The 20,218-nt window shown below is 53.4% G+C and overlaps 6 protein-coding genes across 6 annotated transcripts; 3 read left to right on the top strand and 3 right to left on the bottom strand.

Moving 5' to 3' along the window:
* Nucleotides 1–30: 30 nt before the first annotated feature.
* Nucleotides 31–1,585, bottom strand: GCG54_00000672 (Meiotic recombination protein rec12; the record flags this gene model as incomplete). The annotated part of the gene is made up of 7 exons (XM_045400806.1): nucleotides 31–540; nucleotides 593–628; nucleotides 713–793; nucleotides 842–928; nucleotides 977–1,085; nucleotides 1,147–1,213; nucleotides 1,267–1,585. 7 exons carry the CDS (start codon nucleotides 1,583–1,585, stop codon nucleotides 31–33), a joined length of 1,209 nt encoding a protein of 402 aa, XP_045263479.1.
* A 946-nt stretch (nucleotides 1,586–2,531) lies between these two features.
* GCG54_00000671 (Lanosterol synthase) lies at nucleotides 2,532–4,932 on the top strand (the record flags this gene model as incomplete). Its single annotated transcript, XM_045400805.1, has 3 exons — nucleotides 2,532–2,795; nucleotides 2,858–4,570; nucleotides 4,621–4,932. The coding sequence occupies 3 exons, from the start codon at nucleotides 2,532–2,534 to the stop codon at nucleotides 4,930–4,932; spliced, it is 2,289 nt and encodes a 762-aa protein (XP_045263478.1).
* Nucleotides 4,933–5,480: 548 nt separating this feature from the next.
* Nucleotides 5,481–6,884, top strand: GCG54_00000670 (Protein SGT1-like; the record flags this gene model as incomplete). The annotated part of the gene is made up of 2 exons (XM_045400804.1): nucleotides 5,481–6,320; nucleotides 6,372–6,884. The coding sequence occupies 2 exons, from the start codon at nucleotides 5,481–5,483 to the stop codon at nucleotides 6,882–6,884; spliced, it is 1,353 nt and encodes a 450-aa protein (XP_045263477.1).
* A 245-nt stretch (nucleotides 6,885–7,129) lies between these two features.
* Nucleotides 7,130–8,761, bottom strand: GCG54_00000669 (Gamma-butyrobetaine dioxygenase; the record flags this gene model as incomplete). The annotated part of the gene is made up of 1 exon (XM_045400803.1): nucleotides 7,130–8,761. One exon carries the CDS (start codon nucleotides 8,759–8,761, stop codon nucleotides 7,130–7,132), a length of 1,632 nt encoding a protein of 543 aa, XP_045263476.1.
* Nucleotides 8,762–14,685: 5,924 nt separating this feature from the next.
* On the top strand, nucleotides 14,686–18,578 carry GCG54_00000668 (uncharacterized protein; the record flags this gene model as incomplete). Its single annotated transcript, XM_045400802.1, has 5 exons — nucleotides 14,686–15,324; nucleotides 15,381–16,403; nucleotides 16,643–16,994; nucleotides 17,042–17,819; nucleotides 17,873–18,578. 5 exons carry the CDS (start codon nucleotides 14,686–14,688, stop codon nucleotides 18,576–18,578), a joined length of 3,498 nt encoding a protein of 1,165 aa, XP_045263475.1.
* A 543-nt stretch (nucleotides 18,579–19,121) lies between these two features.
* Nucleotides 19,122–19,970, bottom strand: GCG54_00000667 (putative rhamnogalacturonan acetylesterase YesY; the record flags this gene model as incomplete). Its single annotated transcript, XM_045400801.1, has 2 exons — nucleotides 19,122–19,577; nucleotides 19,662–19,970. 2 exons carry the CDS (start codon nucleotides 19,968–19,970, stop codon nucleotides 19,122–19,124), a joined length of 765 nt encoding a protein of 254 aa, XP_045263474.1.
* Nucleotides 19,971–20,218: the final 248 nt, after the last annotated feature.

The raw sequence follows: 20,218 nt of genomic DNA, 5'->3' as shown, positions 1-20,218 counted from the left end.
CCCAGCAAACCAGACGTCGCGCTGCCAAAATCAAACTCTCGTCAGATGTGCATCCAGCCAGTTCGAAATGTCACCGGCATCATCCACCGCTTGTATCTCTGCCTTGACGTTCAAAAATAGCATGATCTGCAGCTCCCTTCGACACTCGATGTTGTACTCGTCCAAGTCGTCGGGTATGTTTCCCAGCAAGGTCTTCGCAATCTTTCGGTCCCTCTCTTTGAGCGCACCTGTGGCTTCGAAGTTGCTTTTAGATTCTTGCCGCCTGGAAAAGGTAGGATTGGGGACTTCGGCAAGGTCGTCATCGTCGACCTCCACATCTCGGCGACCGACGAGGTTATCGCTCTTGATTCCAAGCCACTGCATGGTCGGAACGGTGACTCCGACTTCATGAGCATGTCCTCGGGATCCATGGCTGTAGCAACGCATGATGTTGACTCCGTATGGGTCAAAGTCGACAAGGCCGTAGATGGGGAGTTCTGGCTTGGCTGAATGAAGTAGATGAAGGAACTGCTTTGTATGTAGATCGGGAACACCCTTGCCCTAATACTGATGTTAGAATGGCATCAAAGACCACGTGTCAGAGCGAACATACCGTAATTAGAATACCTTGCCCGGCAGATGACGTATCCTAGTAGCGTGCAGCAGCGAGAGTTCGGAAGGTGGCCTGCGCTGATCAGCATGCCATCTTGATCAGGGACTCGTAAGAACTTACATCTTTCTCGATTACAAGCACCCACTTAGCATGCTGGAAGTCGATTTGAGAGATGTTTCTCGTTGTCGGGATTGTGACCCCCTAGCTTGCGTTAGTCGGACCATGGCCCTTGACGGGGATGAGTCTTACAGTATCGCTTGCAGATGCGCTGACACTGGACGAGTCTCTCATATGCAGAATAATTGGTCCTGCCAAAAGTCCTTTGGCGCTGGCAACCTGAGAAGGGGTAAGACTTTGTCAGGTATGAGGTGCAGGAATACTGACAATATTCAGGTCATCCCGCCCTATTCCAAGGGTGTAGCTAATGTCGTCGACCAGGCCGTCAACAATGGCCTGACTCTTGAAGAGATCGGGACATTGGTAGAACAAATTTCTACGCTCTCCTGCCTTCAGCAAACAGGCCTTAAGGGAAATAAGCCTTGATAAGTACTGACCTCTTGGTGACCGGATTACCAGACAGGAGGGAGCTGTGGGAGAGGTGAATAATCTTCAGCACCTGAGCTAGTAGTTTCGTCAGCCGCAGAACTCAACAGCATAGATCAACATGCGCGTACTAAATTTAATGCTCTCATTCTCAGTCCGACCAGGGAATTGGAGGACGGATGGCGCGGGTCGAGAGCGGGTTGGGCGGGCTGCGCTGGGACGGTTCCTTCGAGACGCTGGACGGAATTTGTATGGTACACGGAGAACTTCTTTATTCTCGAGTGATTCGTAGACAGAGACGAGGATCTCCTGCAACTTTGCGATGGCTAAGCCGACAGCATTGTTGTCCGGATCTGGATCCTGTATGTCAACGATGGGGCTAGACTGATGAGCAGGCTGTGGGGTAAGTCGGCCACGACGGCCTAGCATGTCGGGTGTAGCATTGTCCATTTGTCAATGACCACTGCCTGACTTGAGCAGTGCCTCAATGACTCTCCCGTAACTTTGGAGGCGGACGACAGACAGTCATGGATGTTGGTGCATCATGATCCGAATTCCCCAAAATGGCGGGGAGACACTGGACCATCGCAGCTGGGAGACGACGAAACCCGCCCCACCTCGTCAGCCATTGGCCAATGGGATGACGCCCGCCGGCACCCTCACTGTCTGAGAAGGAAGGCACCGCACACCGCAGGGCCTGAGCATCGGTGGCTTCATTCCCTGGTGGTGTGAAGTCAACCGGCAGATCGCCCCGACGAAACAAAAAAACGACACTGGACGGGACCGTGGGCTGGTTCGTGCCCATAGAGGCTTCAGGCACCCGAAGCCGCTGAAGCTTATCCCAAAGAGCCCCCTGGTGCCGCCCGCAACATGGCACCTGTCAAAAACGCTTAAGCGTATCCATTTACGTTAGGTTGGAGTTGCGGGTGTCCATGATCGGCAAATTGGTGCTGTACATGATCAAAAGTCAATTGCAGAGACGAACGGATCGAATTTTTTGAATTGGATATTGCTTTGGCGTCCCCCTAGAAGCGGTTGATTGAGTGCTGACCTGCTTTGCCAGTGATCCAATGGGGGGAAGACCCCTGAGCGCTCTGGTTGGGCCCCCTGTGCTGATTAAAATGATTGGAGCAGGGGTGTCGTACGAGGATGTGGTGGGTTATCGCCGAGCACATGCATCTTATCGTCTGGTCACTTTTTTTCTGGACACCGCCTCAGAGAGACACGCAGGGGACCGCGCTCTGTGTGCTGACTGGGCCGTCGTTTAATAAGTGCATGAACGCCCACCGTCACCAAGGTGCCTCTCGCCTTTCGCCCCCCTTCCGTGCTCACGACACCTTTCTCTCGACCCTCGGACCTTCAGACTGATTTCCCCAAGGTTCGAACCACCGCGAAAATGGTCGTCGAGAAGAAAGCGCCCTCTGTGGCCTCGAGCAACGGCAACAGCCTCAAGCCAATCCAGTCCCGCAAGCGTGTCGCGGAGGCCATCGCAGAGCAAGAATGGCCCAAGAGACCCCGCATCGAGGCCAAGACGGATCGCACAAAGTGGCGCATGAAGGACGAGGACGGTCGCCATATCTGGAAGTATCTCGAGGACGACGATGCCTCCAAGGAGTGGCCCCAGACCGCCGCCGACAAGTACTTCTTGGGTCTCCCCACAGTCAGTAGAGCCCCTCACGCGACATGCGCCGAGTGCATCACTAACCTGTTGCACTTGTATAGGACCTCCCAATCCTTCCCGAACCCAAGAATCCCCTCGAAGCTACCCTCAATGGTCTCGAATACGTCGAAAAGCTCCAACTGCCCTTTGGCGACTGGGGTTGTGAATACGGTGGCCCCATGTTCTTGCTGCCAAGTACCGTCATTGCGCTCTACGTCACCAAGTCGCCCATCTCTTCCGCAAAGGCGACCGAGATCAAGAACTACCTGTTTGCGCGCGCGCACCCTGAGCTGGGCGGATGGGGTCTTCACACTGAAGGCATCAGCACCGTCTTCGGCACTTCGCTGAACTACACCACTTTGCGCCTGCTTGGAGTTGACGCGGAGGAGCCCGTCATGGTGAAGGCTAGAGCGAGACTCCACGAGCTCGGCGGCGCAACCCAAGGGCCTCACTGGTCCAAGTGGTGGCTTGCCGTTCTCGGCGTCGTCGACTGGGAGATTGTCAATCCCGTGCCCCCTGAGATCTGGCTGTTGCCCAACTGGGTGCCCATTCACCCCTGGAGGTGGTGGGTCCACATCCGTCAGGTCTTCCTGCCCATGTCGTACATCTACTCTCGTCGCTGGAGTGTCGAGGAGACGGACGTCATCCGCTCTCTGAAGAAGGAGCTGTTTGTGGAGCCCTGGGCAGCGATCAACTGGAAGACTCACCGAAACGATATCGCCCCTGTGGATAACTACCACCCCAAGTCTTGGCTCCTCAACACAGTCAACTGGCTGCTGGTCAAGGTCTGGAACCCCTACCTGCGCACCAACTACATCAAGGAGCGGGCCGAGGCGTGGACCAGCGACTTGGTCGACATGGAGGACGCCAACACCGACTACCTCGGCCTGGCGCCTGTCAACGGCCCCATGAACCACGTCGTCTGCTACATCCGCGACGGCCCTGGTGCTTACACTGTTCGCCGACACACCGAGAGACTCGAGGACTCTCTCTGGGTCAACGCCGAGGGTATGCTTGGCAACGGCACCAACGGTGTGCAATGCTGGGACACCGCATTTATGATCCAGGGCGTTGTCGCGGCTGGTCTCGAGAAAGAGGCTAGGTGGCGCCCCATGCTGGAGAAGGCACTCGGCTTCCTTGACCGTCAGCAAATCCGCGAGAACTGCAAGGACTCGGACAAGTGCTACCGTCAGCAGCGCAAGGGCGGTTGGCCCTTCAGCAACCGTGAGCAGGGCTACGCCGTGAGCGACTGTATCTCGGAAGCGCTGAAGTCTGTTATTATGCTGCAGAAGACTGAGGGCTTTCCTCAGCTCCTCGACGACCAGCGCATCTTTGACGCGATTGACTGCATCCTGGTGTACCAGAACGAGACCGGTGGTGTAGGCTCGTACGAGCAGCGTCGTGGCGGTGAGTACATGGAGATGCTCAACGCCGCCGAGGTTTTCGGCCGTATCATGATTGAGTATGACTATCCCGAATGCACGACTGCCTGCGTCACTGCGCTCTCGCTCTTCCAAAAGTACTGGCCCGATTACCGTAAGGAGGATATTAGAGTCTTCATTCACCGTGCTGTTAACTGGATTCGGTCCCACCAGAAGTTCGACGGTTCATGGTACGGCAGCTGGGGTATCTGCTTCACGTATGCCGGCATGTTTGCGCTAGAGAGTCTGGCTAGTGTGGGCGATATCTACGAGACGAGCAAGGTATCGAGGAGGGGCTGCGACTTCCTCGTATCGAAGCAGAGAGAGGACGGCGGATGGTCCGAGAGCTACAAGGTAAGGATTGCATCTTCATGTGAACCAAAATTTTCAACTGACATGACTAGGCCTGCGAGACCTCGGAGTACCACGAGCACCCCAGCGGCTCTTTGGTTGTGCAGACCGCCTGGGCCTTGATCGGACTCATGGAGGCCGAGTATCCCAACATCGAGCCCCTTCGCAAGGGCATGCAATTCCTCATGGACCGTCAGCAAGCCAATGGCGAATGGCTGCAAGAGTCCATGGAGGGCGTCTTCAACAAGAGCTGCACCATCATCTACCCTAACTACAAGTTTAGCTTCTCCATCAAAGCGCTCGGCATGTTTGCGCGCAAGTATCCCGACGAGAAGATTACGCCTGGCATCAGCGGCAAGGAATAAGGGCATAAAGCATATCGCCATTTCAAGCATACCTATTTTAGAGTATTTTTAATCTTAATGATATATATGATGACTTAAGGCTGTGGTTGGACATCTTGGAAGCTTTCCTGAAATTAGGTGAGATGTTTGCCAGTTGTGATGTCACAGTGGTCGTGATTCAGTGAAGGAGCACTCGGTGAGGGGCAACGGCTTCGGTGAGCAAGCCACCAACGGTCTCGGTCACAAAAAGGCGGTCACAGCCCAGAATGCGGGGTGGCCCAAGCTTGCCGGCAGAATCGCACAGTCGGCCCCACCACAGCTTCCAGAACAGTCTGACCCCTCCGTAAGGCAACCTCACCGTTTGCTTCATCCAGCACCCTATTGGGCCCGTACCCGTTTGCTTTACCACACTTCCATTGAACCTTCTTTGTACACAATTTTTGCCGTTTATCAAGGGGGTCGTAGGCCTTTAAATCCACCACGAGCCGCTTCCAATCTCTGTTTTTTCCACCACACATCATCCATCCACATCCGCATCCACGAAGCAACCAACCCGAACCCCGCCAAGCATGTCTGGAAGCACAGCCGCCAGCGCGGGCATGGCCGCCCTCGAAAAGCGCGACTACGATCTCGCCATCACCAAGCTCACAGACGCCCTCAAGACCTCCCGCTCCCCTCTCTGGCTCGCCGCCCGATCCAAGGCCCACATTGGCAAAGGCGACTTCGCCCGCGCCCTCCGCGACGCAGACTTCTCCTACGCCGCCGCCGCCGCTCGAGGCAAGCGCGACCTCATGCGCGATGCTCAACACCGCCGTGCCGTTGCCTACATGCGCCTCGGCCGCCTCGCCGATGCCGACGCCTGCGCGATGTGGGTGCAGCGCATGGCCGAGCAGGCTGGCGTCTCGCTGTCCGACCCGGCCCTTAGGAGGCCCGAGACCGACGAGAGGGGCTTCTCCACCGCCACAAAGCAGACCATTTTGGATTACAGAACGGCTTTAGAGCAAAAGAAGCTGGCCCAGGGGAACAGCTACCTCGCGGATACGGCGCCTGCCGGCCTCAATGCGGCGGTTGCGTTGCGTATGCAGATTCTGGGGCAGATGGACAAGCTCCCTGCGGACGATGAGAGGAGGAAGGTGACTGCCTCTTTCGCGCCTAACGTTTCGATCGATGATTTTGAGAAGGAGGAGGCGGCGGCTGCGACCGCCAAGACTGACAAGGCTGCGGAGACGGAGGCCGCAAAGGAGGATAAGGACGAGATCAAGGCCGCTGCGGCTGAGTCGGTCAGAAAGCCTGCCGTCCAGACTGACGTGCGTACGGACTTCTACCAGACCAACACCGACGTCATGGCGTCCGTCTATGTCAAGAATGTCCCTAAGGACGAGTTCAAGGTTGAGTATGGAGAGAAGGAGGTGAGCAGACACTCTGGCAACAGCATCCAAACGAGAACTAACGTTTCGCAGATTCGTATGAGCCACATCCCAGGCCACGACCCTTGGTACACCATCCCTCTCTACGGCACTATCGACCCCGCCGGCAGCAAGCACAGCGTCAAGTCTGTCAAGGTCGAGTTCCAGCTGAAGAAAGCTGCCGTCCTTAAGTGGCCCAAGCTCAAAGCCGACCCCTCCGATGTGAACACCACAACCACGACGCCGGCCCCTGCCGCTCCCGCGAAGCCTGTCGAGCCGGCCCCTGCTCCCGCTGCGGGCCCATCCTACCCGACCTCATCCAAGTCCGGCGCCAAGAACTGGGACACGGTGCTGGCTGACGAGAAGGACGATGATGAGGACAAGGACATCAACCTGTTCTTCAAGAGCCTGTACAAGGGCGCGACCCCGGAGCAGCAGCGCGCTATGATGAAGAGCTTCACCGAGAGCAACGGCACCGCTCTGAGCACCGACTGGAACGACGTGAAGGACCGCACAGTCGAGACGCAGCCCCCCGAGGGCGTCGAGGCCAAGAAGTGGGAAGCTTAGAGGATGGCAGTGCATTGAGTGTTCGTCGTTTTTCGGGTTATCATTCATGAAAGGGATCACGGGACGTTATCTATCAAGGCATCAGAGCTCCAAGCTCAAGGCGTGGCGTTGGTATCATCGGGCAGTCAAAAAGTAGCTTCTCTTCAATTGGGAGTGTTTTAACATGCAAGAGACAGAATATGATCTGTCGTTAGTCTACTTGAATATGGTATCTGTGTATGTCGTGATATGCTCCTAGTATGCGACTACGTTCGGCTGTCTGTATAGCGAAACTCGTGCAACTTGTTCAACGTGCTCAAGAAATCCTCGTTGGCGACGTATGTGCCCTTCAACCAACGACGACCACTGCCCGCGTCAAACTCACGACGCCCGTGCAGCACCCTCTGGTTGTCGAACAGGACGCACTCGCCGGGTTGGAGCTTGCGCTGGAACATGTGCGCCTCGTCCTCGAGGATCTTCTGGAACATGCGCGCGCCGCTGTGCCATTCGCGGAAGCGCGCGCGCTCCTTGTCGCTGTTGGGGATGTGGAAGGGCGCCTGGAAAGGCGGGGACCACCAGACGTCCTCGATGTGCTTGCCATTGCCGGTCAACTTGAAGACGGGGCGCGTCTGGCGGTAGAAGAAGCCGTTCTTGGAGTAGTGGTAGGGGACCTTGACCTCGCCGAGGGCCTTGAGCTGCGTGGCTTGGCGCTTGCGCATCACGCGGGCGGCGAAGAAGGCGTCGCTGAAGATGGACTCGCCGCCGGAGCACGAGTTCTCGAGGCAGTGGAGCAGCTGGATGCGGGGCGGGGACTCGAGGTAGAGCATGTCGGAGTGCAGGCCGAGGTAGGAGGAGGTGTAGGCGACGTTCTCGGCGTCGGGCTTGGAGATGACGTCCCAGGTGCGGCCGTAGAAGGTCTCCTTGAGGGCGCCGAAGGTGAGGCCGATGTCCGCGACGGCGGTTTCCGAGTGCGGCACGCCGGTGAGGAAGACGAGGCCCGTGGCGGCGAGCTCCTGGGCGCCGGCGCGGAAGGCGTCGCCGCCGGCCATCCAGTCGGCGTAGGGGATGGTCTGCAGGCGCGGGGCGAGGATCGCGTTGTCCCAGAGGAGGCGCTTGACGGGGTCCTTGGTGAAGTAGACGCGCGTCGGGGCGAAGGGGAGGGACTGCTCGGTGGCGATGCGGGACATGCTCTGCGGGCCGGCGGCGGGGAAGACGGAGACGTGGTTGGCGGCGGCGGCGCGGGGGATGTCGTGCTGCCAGGTGATGTGGAGGGAGCCGTCGGGGTGTTTGGTGACGGTGTCGAACTTGAGGGCGTCGGGGATCTCGGCGGAGGAGAAGGACTTGTTGCCCGAGGAGGGGCTGACGCACTGCGGGCAGGGGCAGCGGTCGCGCAGGTAGATTGCGCTGAGGAGCCTGGGCTTGTTGTCGTAGTCAAAGGGGCGTTGGATCTGCATGAGGTCGTCGGACATGAGTTCGTAGGTCCATCGCTGGGCGAGGCGGCTGCGCTCGCGGCGGATTGCTGTCGTGAGGGTGTTGGCGTTGCGGAGGTATGTGCGGACGGAGCGGTCGAGGTCGGCGAGGGTGGAGGACGTTGTGAGTGGTTCGTAGGGCTCGAAGAGGTCGGATTCGGAGGAGGCGGTGGTTTCGGACAAGGCAGAGGTCTTGGGAGACCCTGAAGCTTCGGAGGCGGGGGTTTCTGGCTTTTGACGACCGAAGACCTGGCGAAGAGAGGCGACTGCGCCCTCTGCACCCTGAGGTCTCGGGGAGGTTGTGTGAATGCGCGCGGCGGGTGCGTAGATGTGAGATCTACTGCGTGAGCTGAAGGACAGCGCAGATGCCGGCCTCGTCGCATTGAGGGCTCGCGATGCGCGCGCTGCAGAGGAGATTGAGGACCTCATGGCGGGCTGTCGTCACTGGTGCGTTCGAGGGAGGATGGAGGAGGGGATAGACGAGGCGAGAAGCGAGCACGACGCTGTATCTCTTGAAGAATGCGAGAACGGAAGACGCTTGCGCTCTAGCTGGAGGGAGATTCCATGGTCTGCTGTGTCGAGAACCGAGGCGGGGTGAATGGGCGACGGGAAGAAGAAATAAGTGGACGGTGGCACGATCTGGAGAGCTAGGAGCGGGCACTGGGCAGGGGTTCGCGCCGACTCGCCCAATATCTTGCCGAAAAGCTGCCCCGCGACGGGAGCAAGTGAGACCTCAGGGGAGCTACGGGCCTTGCCAGGGAAGCTAGTTGCCGTAAGGAGGGGACGAACCTCGGTCGGAGGGCATTTCTGGGGAAACAAAGAGGCGGGGAATGAGGCACTGTGCCACATCAGAGAGCGAATCGCACTGTTTTTCACATGAATCCTTCCAGGTCAAGATCTAATCTTATCTTTTTCATCATCACAGCAACTTCAGATGAACGTTTGGTTTTTTCCTCAAGATCTACCATCAATTCGTTCCCTGACAGTACTTCTCTAGTTCGAGATTAATCAAACCACATGGAGGTGATTCCGCCACGAGCTTGAACAGTCTTTTGCGCAAATCTTCACATGCCAATGCAATCAACCCAGCTTGGCGGCCTCATGACCTCCGCTGTATCTTTAAGCGTCCCAGCCGGACGACGGGAACATTGTGCGGCGCGGCCTAGTCTCCTTCACATGGCTTTCGCGAATAGAATCACACTCTGAGCTAGGTTCAATGTCCTTCCTTTTCGCTCAAGATGTCCATCCCTCTGCCATTGACCGTACTTTCGCCTCAAAACCGTCGCGCACACGGGCGTGTAGTTGTCACGGTTGCTTGACATAGGCTTTGTCACGTGGACAAAGTCATGAGAGACGCTTATTTGCGATACTTCTTATTTGCAATACTTTCTACTCGCTCTATCATCGGCCGGTGTCAGTAAGCTGTCCGGGTAGTGTCCGCTACACATGCGTTTGGTCTGAATGTCCTACTAAGACCCCATGATTTTGACTAAAGCGACTAAATATCTTATGCTTGCTTTTGTTGTCCCTATCGTTATTTCTATCGCCGTCATTGTTGTCGTCGTTGTCGTCTATCATCGGATCCATCAAAATGATGAGCGCCCAAATATCAAACTCGTATGGGGCAGTGCCCGGCCAGCAAAACTTGTTACATAACTAATCTATCAGATACCCTTTGAAAAGTCGCATGCATCTATCCTTCAACGCCCGGTACCGTCTTCTGGCGGGTAAAATCAGTCGTCCTCTCCAGGTCGACAGCTGTCCTACAGCATCGCTATTTTTCCTGTCGTTTATTTGGCTCCTACATCCTTCGCTTAAGGTTGGCGTGTGATTTTCAAGCCTCTGCCTGTTGTTCACGTTGGCACTGACGCCAGCATCACCCTGCTCGGCTCCCTCAACTCGTCTGGTAGACTGACTTGACGTTGTGAGCGGGCTATCCAGCACTATTCCCGGTGGCTGTTCGTGTAATTCAAAATCGACATCAATACCATCTCTCGGCAGAGATATGCGGGATACTCCAGAAGAAAGATTTCTCAAACTGCGCACACTTGGCGTATTCCTTCCAAAAGTAAGCCCCATCGCTGGAGGAGAAAGAAGCCCGTTCGACGGCCCTGCAGGTTGGAGGACAGGCTGATCCATTGGTAAAAGGATGGCGTCGCTGAAAACCTGGTTGATGGTCTCCAGATCAAGATTTGTCTCACTGTCTCTCGACTTAGGACGTATCGAAGATGTTCCGATAGCAACCCTCCTGTAAGTTGTGCTCTTCTCCGTCCAACGCGGGGCAATAATCGCGCCTCTTGTAGATATTTGTAAGTCAGGCCTGGAATATCCAGCATGCTTGCCGCACTGGCGGAAAATGATATCAAGCTTTTGATATACCACACGCATATCGCATCGATTGTCGGGAACTACCACAAGCATATGATCTTCAACTAAGGCCAGAAGATCTCCGAGAGCTGGAGATGCATGCGGGTTGCCACGCAGACAGTTTATCCACTATGACATATCAGTACAAATGCGCAAATTACCTATCAATTAGCGAATACAATAGTCTCAACTCACTGTTTTGACCGAGGCTTTGACTTTTGCGGCATTCCTCGGAAACCGCCTTAGGTTGAAAAACTTGTCTTCGCGGTACGCAAGCCCATCATCATCACTTTGCCTTGCAGTACTGAAGCTCTCGTACACTTCACCGTCTCCCGTTTGAAAAGAACCCTCGGTGATAGCATCACCACCGAGTAGATGCCATGTGACGAACTCCAGATAGACGCAGCCCAGTGTCCAGATATCAAATTTAGGGCTTGCAAAGGTACTGTATAAACCATCTGCCTCAGGAGGACGATAGGTTGTGGTTTTGTCGACTCTTGAAGCTTTGGTTACGTCAGAGTCGGGAGAGTGAAATCGCATCAGCGTGAAGTCCGCAACGACAAGTCGACCGGGGGGATCTTCCGTGTCCGCAAAAAAGAGTAAGTTTTTGGATTTGATGTCCCCATGACGACCGCCGCAGTCATGGACCCTGCATAGTCCATCGGCGAGTCCTCTACATTGACGGATGAGCCAGATTAGATTCTCTGACGAAGACGGGTTGTTCTTGTTGTGCTTCCAAAACCCTTCCAGATCCCACTTTGCCCCTGGAAATATCATGAACATGTGTGATCCTATTTCGTAGGAAAAAAGTAGTCGGATGAGATTGCTGTGCGTGTCATTTGGCTGGCTGAACCGCAGCAATGCCTGTTTCTCGTTGAGAAAATGATCCTTTTGGCTTATATCGAAACGTTTAATGGCGTAAACTGAAGGGAGTTTCTGTTTAGGAAAATATCAGTCAACGTGAGCTCTTCAAATTCGAGGATTCCTTACCGAATTTGGTGCCCATCTTTGGTATTTCCCATGTATTTTGACCTTCAACACAAGCCCATTTGCGCCTCCTTTCGCTTGTGACCAATCCAGAACCTCTTCAAACGGCATGGGAAATCTCTCATCGTATACACGGTGTTTTGTGGTGGTAAAGTCCAGGACAGGCGCAAGTACCGAGTACTGTCGGTGGCAGAAACTTTCGATGTGTCCATCTAGCCAACCGCTGAAAACCATTGGATGACTGGCTGGATCCAAGGGCAACTTGTCATCCCAAATGTCATTGTAGACGAAATCGATAATGTAAGCAGGTTCCTCAATGAGTACAAGAGTGGCGAGTATCTTGAGGCGCTTCAAGTTATGATTTGCTCCCCATATTTGTTGCTCAGGATCGGACAGCTCTTGTTCAAGCTTGGCGTTTATACAACCCTTCTTCATTATCTCTCTCACAGTGTCGACTGTCAATACAGTGTCCAAGTCGCATTCTGGTAGGAATCTTTGGCGGTGAAGGGCATAGGGATTAGCGGTTTTTGGTAGTAGTCTTGCTCTTAACTTTATTCCCGCCGGGCTGCGGGGGCTGCGCGGTCTGACTGAGCTTTCATTTGATCCCCTGGTCGGCCAACTTGTATGTGCGCTGGTGTGCCGTGGGGTTGGTTGAGGATCCATATGTGTCGGTACTGCTGTTTGGACCTGCTGCAAACAGTTGTTCACGTTGTTGGGGTACTATCTGAGGACGGGAACAGGGAGACTACGATGTGACGTTCCCGTACTAACATAGACAATGCATCAACTTTAACGCAAGATAGGTAAAAGGGGGAATCAAGATAGTCCTGCGGCAAGAGGCTCACAAAGGTCTGTAGCAAGGCTGCCGGTCTACGAAGATGCCGACACGCTTTTAAAGGCACGAGCCTGGCCAAGAGCAACAGGCCATCTCAGCCGTATTCATGACCTGCAGAAGAAGCTGTTCTTTGAAAGATGCAGGCCGACTTTCCAATCTTGCGGAGGCCCGGAGTCCATAGGCGCGTGATAAGACCCAGCCACACAAGGCTACGGTGATGGTTTCCATCGGCGGTACCCTTTCTCCAACACAAATTTGGCAGCGGTGCTTCTGCAATATTTTCTCGATTCAACGAAAAGCACTCTGCAGCGTTGATGACAAGAAACGGGTTGCCTCATGTGCAAAGTCCTTTTGTGGTAGACGCCTGCGCTGGGTGGCAGTACGCTCCGCAGATACAACGAAAGCGATATTACTGGCTAGGTTTTCTCTTGGCACATACACCCTATCATGACATGATGGACATGGTCGTGCGATGGGGTGACCATCTTCAGATTTTCCATTTGTCAGCCTTGTGTTAATTGTCTTAGAACTTCTGGATTGGAGGTGTCAATCTGTGATCAAACGGGCAGGCTGTGGGACGTACAGTCCTTGATGTGCAGTCTTTGAATGCAACCCCCACGAAGATATTGCCTGGTCGAGGCAACGCATTTCTGACGTGGAGGGTGTCACAGCCTGATTGCGTTTGAATGGATGTATGTGTCTTGAGAATGGGGCCTGGAGACCTACATATAGGTAGGGATAGGCGGCTGGAGGGATGGCAGATGACGCTTATCACGAAGGTGTGGGTGGCGAAGTGCATCGCAATGCTGCAGGGTGAGATGGCGGCGGAGTTCAGGCAAACAGCCTCCTCCAATGAGCTCCGCTATCCTGCGACATAATGGCACGTTCTCAGGAGGCAGACTTGGGCACCCCGCTGCTCCCCTCGCGGGATCAATATAAGGCACATTCTGTCAAGTTTTGCTTTCTGTCCTGTTCTCAACCAAATTTGCACTCGCACAGGACTGCCCTCTGCTGTTATCTTTCTGCTTTTCAAACCAACATCATTGAGATGGTCACTTCATGTACCATCGAGCGTCGCATTCAGTCGAGTTCCATTAAGAAGCCTCAACATCTCGTCGCAAATCTTCAAACATTTTGCAAAAGTAAAGGTTTTCAGATGGAAAGCTTGGAACTGCGGAATGATGTCTACATAATATCTATGAAACCGCTACCACTGAAACAAGCCGTGGCCACGGTCGTTTGCTAGCGCAAGTGAGAGGCGAGCGTCAAGTTCCAAATTTGCCCAGCCACTGACCTCGTTTTCAGCTTTATCGGCTCTCATACTGGAAGCTTTCGGTGGTGCCCTTATTTTTGTTGGGCTGTTCCTTCGGTAATGGTTAGAAAATGTGACGGCTCTAATTGAACATCGATAGAGCTTTGGTGCTCCATGACACCCTAAAGTGGGCTGGCTGGTATACGAAAAAGCTTTGCTTTTGAAGCCTTTAATTTATAAATTTCGACTCATGACTTACCATTACGCCTGATTACCTTTGGAGAAATGGTGGTGAGACATGGTGGTGTGGATTGTGAATGTGTAATAGTGAAGAGTCGTTGGACTTGTTGGTCTTTGCCGCCAGTCATGTCGCCTCAGGCTCTTCCACCAGCCTCAGAGGGAATGGAAAACCAGCCATGCCTATCCCATTTCATTCGCATATCTACCTATGAAACACACGTGCTATATGTCATGACCATGAAATATGTATTGAATGAAGATACCTATGCTTGCACAAGAGGCGCCCACCTGGCGAGATCGATGTTGAGAATTCCCTTTTCTCGGTCCCATCTTTTCTCCATGCCCACACACTCTGCATGTGTGCTTACGTGCATACAGGCTCAGCTGAGCGCCGAGAGAACCGCCGATGACTAGGTCGTCTGTAGTCGTTGCCTCATATCCACCTCCCTCGCCTTGTCAATTGGAATTGCGACGGACCGGCCCACCCACCTTCTGTGCACGCCGCATCGTTCGCTTCCCATCCTTCGGTAAACCGCTTGTGACTGCAAGCTTAAATAGACATATGGCGCCAATCGTCGATATCAAATGATGACAGCTCATCGTGGATATCTCCTAGCTCTGTCTGAGCAAGTTTGAAAGTTCTATCATCAATGTCATTGGTACCACATCGCAATGACAAACCAAAATGCACCCAATCCGGTCTCCTATCGTTCCATTACACGGGAGCTGAAAAACCCACCAAAATTTGGCAAACCCCCAAAGGACCACTGCGATCCTTTCTTGCCCGAAAGCAGGGTGCATACACTGGTTCAAAGAGACCGTGTTGAGTCAACATTGAGGGCTAAAATACCCACCCTCACCCACAGCGACCTTAAGAAGTTGACCAATTATGTCATGGACAAAGCAAGTAAGGTATTCTTGACACTTGTCCGCTCAGAAGCCGTCCCGGGACACTTGGAACTCTTCCAATCGCATGGCTTCACTGACGCGGACCTACCGATTGGATTGAACGGCGACAACGGTGACGGAATATGCAGTGTAGGGTTAGACGGCAAGCCGAAAGATCCGAATGGACAATCTCTGGACCTTTTCGATAACTGGTCCGACGCGACTATAGAGACTTTCTTCCAACGCCAATGGATTTTCTTAGCCCCGACTTTTCGAAAGGCTCAATTCGAGTACAAATTCGATCATCACTGTTCACTGCCATTCGTTGATCTGCAAGACGAATATCCACATAAAGGCGCATTTGGCGCAGTTCGCAGACTCGGCTTGCAAATCGAATACACGGACTTTCTGACTTTCGACAAGGTACCTTGAATGTGGATCTTCTTGGCGGATAGCGCATGAACTTACCGTTTCTACAGACAGACAAAAGTGCAAAGCCATATGTTGAAGTCGCTGTGAAGGTTCTAACTTCTACGCCTGCCGTAGACGTGAAGAAGTTCTACCGAAAAGAAATGGAAACACTCAAGGTGATGAGGAGACTGAAAGACGATCATCTGATTCGAGCCATTGCCGTGTACAAGAAAGGCAAGCAGAAATGCTTCGTCTTTCCCTGGGCTCATGGAGGCAGCCTCCAGGACCTTTGGAAGAGAGATCGAACCAAACTCAGTAAGGAGCTGGTTACGTGGGCTATTGCGCAAATGTACGGAATTTCGAGTGCTATTGAAAAGCTTCACGGATCAGGCGAAGAAGGTATTCGCCATGGAGACATCAAGCCCCTAAACATCCTTCACTTCCCTAAATCTCGAGACGGATCCTCCTGGGGAACTCTGGTGGTCGCTGACGTTGGGCTTGCAAAACTCCACAAAGACTACACCGACCTTCGGGAAGGGACAACCACCAAACATGGAACCACCATGTACGAACCGCCTGAAATGGAGAATTTCGCCGTTAAGACTACAACAATTTCCCGCAGGTACGACGTATGGAGTTTGGGTTGCGTTTTCCTCGAGTTCACTACCTGGCTGCTCTATGGGAAGGCTGGACTTGATCAATTCTACGGAAACCTCACAGCTTCGAAGACATATAGGTTCTGGATAGGAAGTCCAAGAGGCCCAATACTTCATCCCGTCGTGGGATCGCTGATAAAACGGATCAAGAACGATGTCAAGCAGAACACCGCTCTTTGGAGATTGGCGGAGCTCGTATCCTCGTGGCTTCTTGTCGGGATCGATGAAGATCGCCGCATGGCTGGGCAGCCTACCAAGTACACAGGACGTGCAACTGCCCTTGAGCTTGTCGAAGAGCTTAGAGGTATTCGTAACATAGGCTCGAAAAATGGTTCGTACTACTTCGATTCTGATATGAAAACGATAGCCGAGCAACGACCAGACCCTAACTTGAACATTGCAACCGACCAGGGGGTCGCGCTGCGTTCTGAACAAGTGAGTCATATGGAACATACCCAGACGAATCTGAGATTTTCTGACTGAATCGGGCTAGTACGTGAGTAAAGATCGGTTGAGGAAGTTTTGGTGCTTTTGAAGTTACTGACGACGACAATGTGCACTCAGAATGTAAGTCAATCTCGACCAATGGATGAGAAGTAGCCTGACTGGATGTAGCCGGTGAGTCTACATAGTTCTTCAATCTCTGCCATTGAATCCAAAGCTTACATTCAAAGCGCACAACAAAACTTGATGACATGTGGCGAAACATACCAGACAACAGCTGGGGACGTATCTTGACTCAACGTCTTGACTGGGGCCCGCTGAGGCCAGCAGTTGAATCTTCAAGACTTTGCAGTCCTTGCAGAAACACCAATTTCCTAAATTTTCGCCTGGAGTTGGATCGGAGTCTTGGTGATTTGAGTCGCGCATCTGATGAATGCCCTATGTGCTGTTTCCTTTTCCACTGTATTTCGAAACGGTCACTGAATTGGGATGAAATGGTGAAGCTATCCTCGAGCAATGATGAACACACATTTTTATCATCTATCAACGGTGCACCAGCTATATCACTCTACTTTGATCCCGGTATGTGGCTAAGTGTTGGCGTTGGGCCAGTGGCTAATGCTGCACAGAGTCTCACGGCCAAATCCCAGCCCGCGCGCAACTGGGACTGCCTCTACTTCCAGAACCTGGCAGTCCACAGCAGTTCAACCTTCTCAAGCAATGGGTTGAGCTTTGCAACACACGGCATCAGTGTTTGCAGACTAAGGAGAGACCATCGGGGCAAATGCCGACAAGGCTGCTTTACGTGGGAACTGGTTGTGACCCCTCTCTGCGCCTCATCGAGACAAACGATGGCAAAGTGAACGGCCATTATGTGGCTCTAAGCCACTGCTGGGGAGTTCTAAACAAGGAACAGAGGGTCTGCACGTATGCCGACAACATCGAGATGTTCAAGAAAACAATCCCTTCCCAAACTTTGCCGCACACTTTTCGGGATGCAGTCACAGTCACGCGCGCACTAGGAGTTTCATATCTCTGGATCGACTCCCTTTGTATCATACAGGAGGATGATGAAGACTGGAGATCCGAGGCGGCTAGAATGGAGGATGTTTTCAGTTCAGCGTACTGCACTATCGCGGCTAGCTCCTCTACATCATCCCTAGATGGGTTCATCGCCAAACGGGCCCAAAGGGCAGCAGTAGGCATCCGGACTTCTCAAGGCACCCTCTACTTGGCTGAGGCAATCGATGACTTCGAGACACACGTCGAGAAGGGTGTTCTGAACACCCGTGGCTGGGTACTCCAGGAACGAGCTCTGTCAAGACGAACCGTACACTTTACTTCCACCCAAATGTACTGGGAATGTGGAGAGGGTGTTCATTGTGAGACGCTCGCGGAGCTTGGAAAGTGAGTTACCCTTGGAGAAGGTCGAGTGCGCAAACAACCTACTAACCAGTAAGCCGACAATCGATGTTCCTCGGGGACTCGAACTTCCCAACGTACGGGCTCGAGTATTACAGAGACGAGCGCATCCGACTCGTACAGTATCTCTATCAAGTCTACAGTGGACTTAGCCTCACGAAGTCTCATGACCGCTCAAAGGCGATTCTCGGACTGCAAAAACGCCTAGGCTCCACGTTTAAATCTAAAGCCATGTATGGTGTCATCTCAAAGTATTTTGAGAGAACTTTCCTTTGGCAAGCGGACGTCCCAGGTTCTCTATCACAGATACACTATGAATCAAGCCAGACAGTTCCTTCATGGTCGTGGATGGCAGTCATGGGAAGAATTCGATACATGGACATTCCGTTCGGCGAAGTAACATGGACGGGCGATCTTGAAAACCCATTCAAGCCAGGCTTTGATGATACTGAGTGGAATGGGCGACTGGTTGCTAAGGCAAAGAGGCTTGCAATCGACGATGGTGAATTTGCAGAGAGATGCAAGGTCGATCTGAGTCTTTACAAATTCGAGCCAAGAAGCTGGAAGTGCGTGGTTGTAGGGGAGAGCAAGGTCGCCAACGAGGACGGCGACAAGAACCAATACGTTTTGCTGATACGCAAGAGATCATCTGTCGTGGCAACCACTGTCTACGAGCGAGTCGGGGTGGGGATTCTTTTGCAGACACAAATTGGTTTGAGGTCTATCAAAGTTCATCTTGTATGACATGTTGAGTTGAGAATTTATCAGAATGGAAATACATTGCAAGACCAAGATGATAGGCCTATTTAGCTTTGGTTTCAGATTTCGATCAGCGTAGAAACTCTTCTCCTTGTTATCCTCATTGTTGTCACTGTGCCCATGGTGGTCGTCGTCTGTGCTCACCGCCAAACCGGACACCTAGAGATAGTTTTCAACGAGTACTAGACCGAGTAAAGGTATCTCTCTGTCCGAGTAATTAATGCATCCGCCTGGATAACAAAAGTCCCTTGGCTTTGGGACATGAATAAGACCACTTATGCGAATAGAAGTGAAGCAAACCTTCTCTTGCCACTCGGTGGCTCATGCAGGATGACCAGTAATTCGCAGCGATATGGAAAACCAAGTGAATAATCAAGCCCGGGTTTTGCAATCAGCGGCGAGAAGTTTCGCGCTTTGGCCTATGTACTCAATAAGATACCTCCAGAGTATACGTTCAAATTTTGTACATTGTGTCTAACAATATATACATCTAACCACACCAATTACCCCAACTCTAAACGCTCCGCCTCAAACAGTCGAGCTGTTAATCGCCTTCCAAATCTCATCGCTCAGCGTCTTGTTCGCGTTGAAGTACGACGCCAGCTGCGTCTCCTTCTGCAGCACAAGGTCCGCCACGAGCCGCCCGAAGACGACGCTGCCCTCGGCGTTCAGGTGCGTGTTGTCGTCCGCCTTGAGGTTGTACGAGTGCGCCTTGTCCTCGCCGATCGCCTGCACGAACTTGCGGCTGTTGAGGTTGAGGTCGATGTACGTCGTCTTGGTCTCGGTGGCCGCCGCGATGGTGCGCTCGCGCTCGTTGGCGAGGTTGTTCGTCACGACGCCGTTGGAGAAGCTGCGGCGCGTGAGGGGGGTGACGAGGATGGGCGTCGCGCCGAGGGCCTTGATCTCCTTGGCCAGATTGCCGAGGTTCGTCTGGTACTGGTCGAGGGAGATGTTCTTTTCGGGCTTTTGGTCGTTGTGGCCGAACTAAGGGGCGGTCTTCATCAACATGTTGTTTTCTCACGCGATATATTCTGCTGAGTACAAGCAGACAGAAGAGGACTGGCTTACCTGAATGGTCACGTAGACGTCAAAGTCCTTCACGCTGTCGGTGACGGCCTTCTTGACAGTCGCCCAGTAGCCTCCGCTGACGTAGTCCACCGTCGTACGGCCGTTGACGCCGTAGTTGGTTCCCTTGGCCGGGCTCTTGAGGAAGCCGAGGAATCCGTTGCCCCAGCCGCCGCCACCCTCAGACTGCTTCGCCGTCGTCGAGTCACCGGCGAGGTAGAAGGCAGGAGGCTTCGCAGCCCGCTTCTCGGCTGGGGGCGCAGCCATGGCCATGGCCGGCAACAGGGCGGAAAGGATGGTTTGGGCCTTCATGTTGTAATAGTCTACACGGGGAGTTGTCCGGGCTGAGAGTCGAATAGCTTCAAGGTACACAAAACAGCACACACAGATACGAGGAACGAGGAGCAGCCATCTCGGCCTCTTATACGAATCCGGTTTCAAGACTCAAGGAAAGAGACACTCGTAGCTTTCCCCCAGAGCTGCATGACCCTTACAAACCTAACCCTCGTCAACAGCATTGCCAAGCCATGCGACCAACCAGATGTTCGGACGCTCCTTTC

The sequence above is a fragment of the Colletotrichum gloeosporioides genome (genome assembly GCF_011800055.1).
Source record: "Colletotrichum gloeosporioides strain Lc1 chromosome Unknown consensus_50, whole genome shotgun sequence".
NCBI lineage: Eukaryota > Fungi > Ascomycota > Sordariomycetes > Glomerellales > Glomerellaceae > Colletotrichum > Colletotrichum gloeosporioides.
This window is presented reverse-complemented; position numbering and strand designations above follow the sequence as displayed.